Source organism: Sinocyclocheilus anshuiensis, unplaced genomic scaffold (genome assembly GCF_001515605.1).
Source record: "Sinocyclocheilus anshuiensis isolate Anshui unplaced genomic scaffold, SAMN03320099.WGS_v1.1 scaffold154, whole genome shotgun sequence".
NCBI classification, from domain to species: Eukaryota; Metazoa; Chordata; class Actinopteri; order Cypriniformes; family Cyprinidae; genus Sinocyclocheilus; species Sinocyclocheilus anshuiensis.
Genome location: NW_015546101.1, coordinates 1,811,706 through 1,817,326, shown reverse-complemented (window position 1 = coordinate 1,817,326; position 5,621 = coordinate 1,811,706). Strand labels below are relative to the sequence as shown.

General features: G+C 35.8%; 1 protein-coding gene across 1 annotated transcript in view; it reads left to right on the top strand.

Moving 5' to 3' along the window:
* LOC107700451 (immunoglobulin superfamily DCC subclass member 4-like) overlaps nucleotides 1-5,621 on the top strand; it is a 111,448-nt gene that overhangs the window by 57,635 nt on the left and 48,192 nt on the right. The window contains exon 3 of the mRNA XM_016502097.1: nucleotides 2,198-2,357. Coding sequence (XP_016357583.1) covers nucleotides 2,198-2,357 — 160 coding nt within the window. The remainder of the gene's footprint in view (nucleotides 1-2,197; nucleotides 2,358-5,621) is intronic.

Here is a 5,621-nt window from a genome sequence, read left to right as displayed (position 1 = left end):
CCTTTTTTTTTTTTTTTTTTTTTTTTTTTTTTTTTTTGGAGAGTGTGTTTGCTTTAGACCGCATGCTATGTTCAAGTCAAAAATATCTGGTGTTAATGTTTAACAGGTCTCAGCTGAGCAGGCTGCACTGCCTGCGGAGCTGTTATGTACGCCGATGTTTTTCATGTGTGAGCTTGTTTAGGAACTTTTTTAGATTTGAACTGTCTGTAAATTGATGCCTGCTCTGCTGGGTGACAATAAATCAACTTCAGAGAAGTTTCAATAGTCAGTAATACCTTGAAATATCATTGGTCCATTATACATTTTAAAGGTATGTGATATATCATCTACGATAATATCGTAATTGTTGCTTAAATGATATGCGATTTGACATTATCGAGTATATTGCAAAAACACTGCCAAAAAGTGCATGCATACACTATGAGATGTAGGTTAGACTACTGCGTGAGCACATTTAGAATTCACACTTTCTCTGCGTGATTTAGTCTATTAAAATACTTTTAGAATTCCCCCAAAATTCAAGATAAGGTGGCAAAAATGCCCCTGTATGATTTTATGTATTTATATAATCTGATAGTCAATATCACTCAAAGAGTGATGCTTTTCTCCAAATACCAATTGCAAATGTGATATTGATTTGATTAACTATTCAATAAACAAGAATAATATTAAGTTAATATTAAGTGACTTACTGTATATTTTAGACACAACAGTTCTTAGTTTCAAACAAAGCCACAGCAGAACTGTTTTGCGTCTCTGAGCAAAACAAGGTGGTGTTTTGAATCGGTTGAATGAATGACTCAATGACTCACTCAAGCAGTGATTTGCCACCACCTACTGCTGATTTTAGGTTTATATTTAATGTATATCTCCCCCACCCCCCTAAATCATTTCAATTGTAGTATTCAACATTTTGTTTTAAATACATCAAAACATTGTTTATGCATTTGTAACTGCAGGCTAACTGCATTCATGTCCTGCATTAAACAGTCTGTGTAAATGCATCTAAATGCTAAATGCCAGATTCTGTGCCACCTCTGCATTGCAAACATAAATTTTGTTGATACTGATGTCATTTGATTGGTAACAACCCTGTAGTGTCTTACTATTTGAATTTGATTACATTTAAGAATTTGCCACAAAAGATGATGCATACATTTAATTAGGTTAGAAAAAATTGGCCTTATAAAGGTAAAAATGCCCATAAAAGGTAAAAAAAGGTTACTCCTTCAAACTAACCATAGCACAGAATATGAAGAATATCAAAATCTTTGGGAGTCAGCTGTCTACGGCAGTCTTAAACCTGTCAAAATACCAGCACAATAACATGCTCAGAAAAATATTGTCTAAATATTGTTATCGACAAAATTCCAGAAAATACCGAGATATAATTTTTGTCATTATTGCACACCCCTAGTATTCTTAATATGATCAAATAATTGTTATTGCTAAGTTGTCTTTTGATGAAATTCATCTAATTTAAATCTAAAGCTATATTAAAATTCAGTATGAATCTGGGTAGATAATATTTAGTGTAAGTTTAATGCTGCAAGATTTTGTTAGCATAAGTGTTGACAGTTTGTTTGGAAGTTTGAGTTTATAGTAACACTTTACAATAAGTGAATTTGTTAACATTAGTTAATGCATTTAGTACCATGAATTAACAATGAACAACAGTTTTTACAGCATTTAATAATATAGGTTCATGTTAATTTATAAATAAACAATTGTTTATTGTTAATTCACATTTGTTTATTACACACACAACTAATATTAATTTAATATAAATTGGAAATGTTAAAAATCTATTAATGAATGTCGAATGAATGCAAACTGAAACAAGCTGTTACCAAAAATTTGACTCTGCTTATGTATTTGGTACTTGTTTGAATATTGGAGTATCCTCTCGCTTGTTCTTGTGTGTGTGAGTTGTTCAGTGTACGGTGGGGTTATGAGCAGTGTGAGTCTAGCAGATGTAGCAGATCAAAGTGAGAGAATTTTCAAAGCTCAGAGGCTCCGGAGCAGAGGTCAGGGGCCCCGCTCGCCTTCCTCTACTCCCACCATGTGGATACATTGCTTGTTCTTATTCCATGAAAAGTTAATGTGATGCATTCACTGATTCCCTTTTTTTGATTTCTTGTTGCTTTCTTCTCCTTTTCTCTCTGCCTCATTCTCTTGCTCTCTCTGTCTTTCTTAGGCTTGTCTCGTTTTCTTCAGGATCCTGAACCTCAGGTTGTGCCAGTAGGTGGCACTGCCCGGTTTGAGTGCTATGTAGATGGCTTGCCCACCCCAAGTATCACCTGGGAGAAGGACCAGGAACCCCTACCTGCACCCACAGAACCTCTAGAACCATCCAGGTAAGTTATCTTGGCATGAGCTTTGTCATGTGTGATTCCCTTTTTGTCATGCTTTATTCACATATGACATTGTTTGCATAGAGCAAGTGCGAATCTAGTCCAACATGGGAACTAACTTTGTTGTTTAAAATTAGCCTGCATAATTATTTAAAAAATATACATATTTATAATCATACATACACTACTGTTCAAACATTTGGGGTAGGTAAGTTTTTTTTTTTTTTTTTTTAATTTTTTTTAATGTTTGTGAAAGTTTCTTATGTTGTATTTATTTGATCAAAATACAGTAGAAATATCGAGAAATATTGTGAAATATTTGTACAATTTATAACAACTGCTTTCTATTTTAATGTTTTTTAACGTGTAAATTATTCCTGTGATGGCAAAGCTGAATTTTAACCAAATATGCTGATTTGGTGCTCAAGCATCTGCATTTATTATGATCACTACTGGAATCAGTTGTTCTACTAAATATTTTTGTGGAAACCAAGATACATTTTTCAGGATACTTCAATGTATAGAAAATTCAAAACAACAGCATTTGTTTGAAATATTTATTTATTCTTTTTTTAACCAAGTAAAAGTTAATCATATTTTTAATTGTGTCAAAATCTTTTATTTACAACATGTTTTTTGCAGAAGTTGAACATTGTAACAATCACAGATGTGTCCGTTGCGCATATGGATTCATTGGCAATTCAAATGAGTACCAGTAATGACAACTGGTCTTAATAAGCGAGTTTGAAGCAGTCTGATCCACATATTTATGCTTTAAGAACCAAATCGAAAAGCATCTGTGGTAATCTGGAATTCAGTTTGAATTCGTTAGGTGTTGCATTGCTCACTTGCAATGTGGACTGTGTAACTTGGACAGTCAGGGAGAAACTTACAGTAACAGCTTCTTTGGGATGAGATTTCACAAAAACTATGTATTTCAATGTAAATTCCATTGTTAAATTATATTGTCAATCTAAATTAATAACCATTATTATAAAATGTAAATTATGTAGCCCTATCTTAAAGGATAGTTCTCCCAAAAAAGAAAATTCTGTCATTAAATACTCACCCTCATGTCATTACAAACCCGTAAGACCTTCGTTCATCGTTACTACCTTTCTGAGCCTTGAACGTGGTAGTTGCATTGCGGTCTATGCAGGGTCAGAAAGCTCTCGGATTTAATCAAAAATATCTTAATTTGTGTTTCAAAGATGAACAAAGGTCTTACGGGTTTGACATGAAGGTGAGTAATTAATGACAGACATTTAATTGAACTATCCCTTTAAAAGTAATTATGACTGCACAACACTTTTTTTAAATTACCAGGTAGTTTTGTAGTGCTGTAATTGAAAGGCATTACTGATATACCAGTACTTGTCGGATTCAGTTAAACTTTTTCATTTAAACTCAACTCATTTAAGCTGCCCAGCTCCTCCAATTATGTGTCTTGTCAGGAAAATTCTTGTGGCGTGCCTAATGGTGAAAACTCATTAGACATGATAAGACTATCCATAGAGTCTGTGTAGTTCTGCATGGACTGACCGTGTGTATCCTGATGTAGCATTGGTTAGCCACCTCTCCTGATGACATGGTAAATTATAAGTAATGGTACATTTTCACACATTTAATTTTTTTTTTTATTCACATTAGTACTGTTTTCACATACAAATTTATTTATTTATTACAGCATATTTTAATATAATAGACTAATATCATAATATCATTATCAATCAGTTTATATAATTGAATATTGTAGGATCTCTGTCTTCGAACGGACCCACTTACACTATTGAGTCACACATGAAACAATCACATTCCATTGAGACAAACTGAGGAGCCCCTATGCAGCCAGCTGCGGTCGTAAAACTCATGCAGGGTCAGTGAAGTGTTGAAGCAGTTCCTGTCCTTTTAAAACCTGAATGAATTAATAATAATTAATTCCCTAAAATTAAGTAATCAAAGTCATTACAATATCAAAGTATGTTTCATCTTGACATTGTTTCAAGTTTATTTATACACTTTAGTCATACATTTGACTACCATTTTATCCAATAGATTAATAAAAGAATTCAATTCAGTTCCGAACGTGATCAGGAAGGCTATTCCAAAGTTTGGGAGCCAAATGCGAAAAAGCTCTACCTCCTTTAGTGTCCTTTAGTATTTAGTCCAATAATCTATTGAATAAATATTTGGTATGCCTATAGATTTTCAACTCATTTGATTATTTTGCGTGTTTGAGAAGATGTCAAATTACAAATTGTTTGAAACAAGGTAGCCAAAAACAGTGAATGCATGTTACAGTATTGCCAGTTAACCTCATAGGGTAATCACAGTTGCTTACCATTTCCCAAGTGTGTGGATATTACAGTAGCTTTTGCAATTTGTCAATATAGAGCAGGAGAGACTGCACATGACAGGAGCCAATCAATGACTCTGTGTACAAGAGGCCCATCAGAGGTCAAAGAGTTGGGCATGGGCCCCATCAAAGAGGTGGGCATCACAGGGAGGGAGGAAGAAGGCAGGGAACTGTTGCATCAAATGAAGTCCGGGTCATTGGTTTAAAGTATGTCATGTCATGTGATAAAACAAGGGCTTACTATAGCAGAGGCTGCCAAATTTGTGTAACTCACTCACCCTATCTGAAAAGGTCAGCTACAGAATCTGTAAGAAATCTGTAAAGAGATGGACCAACGAAACAGAGCGGGCATTACAAGCCTGTTTAGACTGTACTGATTGGAGTGTTTTTGAAGCTGCCACCAACGATCTGGACGAGGTGGGCTCATCTGCTCTGTCGCTCCTGATGGCGATGGCTCAATGACCGCGGCAGGCTCTGGCTCTGGCTCTCTGTCTGCGGTGGGCTCGGGCAACTCCACACCGTGGGGTGGAAGTTGACTGGGCTCTGGGTTCGGAAGCGAGGAACACAAAGTCTTTAGTGTGGTCCTCAAGAGAGCGATCCCCCTGCTCCAGCAGGAGGACGAGGACGGCAGGGTCATCCATAACAAAAATAAAAACTGACAAAAACCGGAAAACAAACAAGGGGAAACACGTCGCTATACGTTTCTTATTGGGTCGGTTATTCTGTCACGGTCACGGTGTGTGGAAACAGGCAGGGCTGACGAAGACGACAAGAATTCCAATAAGCACTTTAATATCCACAACAGGTAACATCCAGGCAGGTCAAGAACACACACACACACGGGGTAACATTCACAATAACCGACAAACTAGAATACAAGAGACAGGAACTGATATAGGGCAGATAACGAG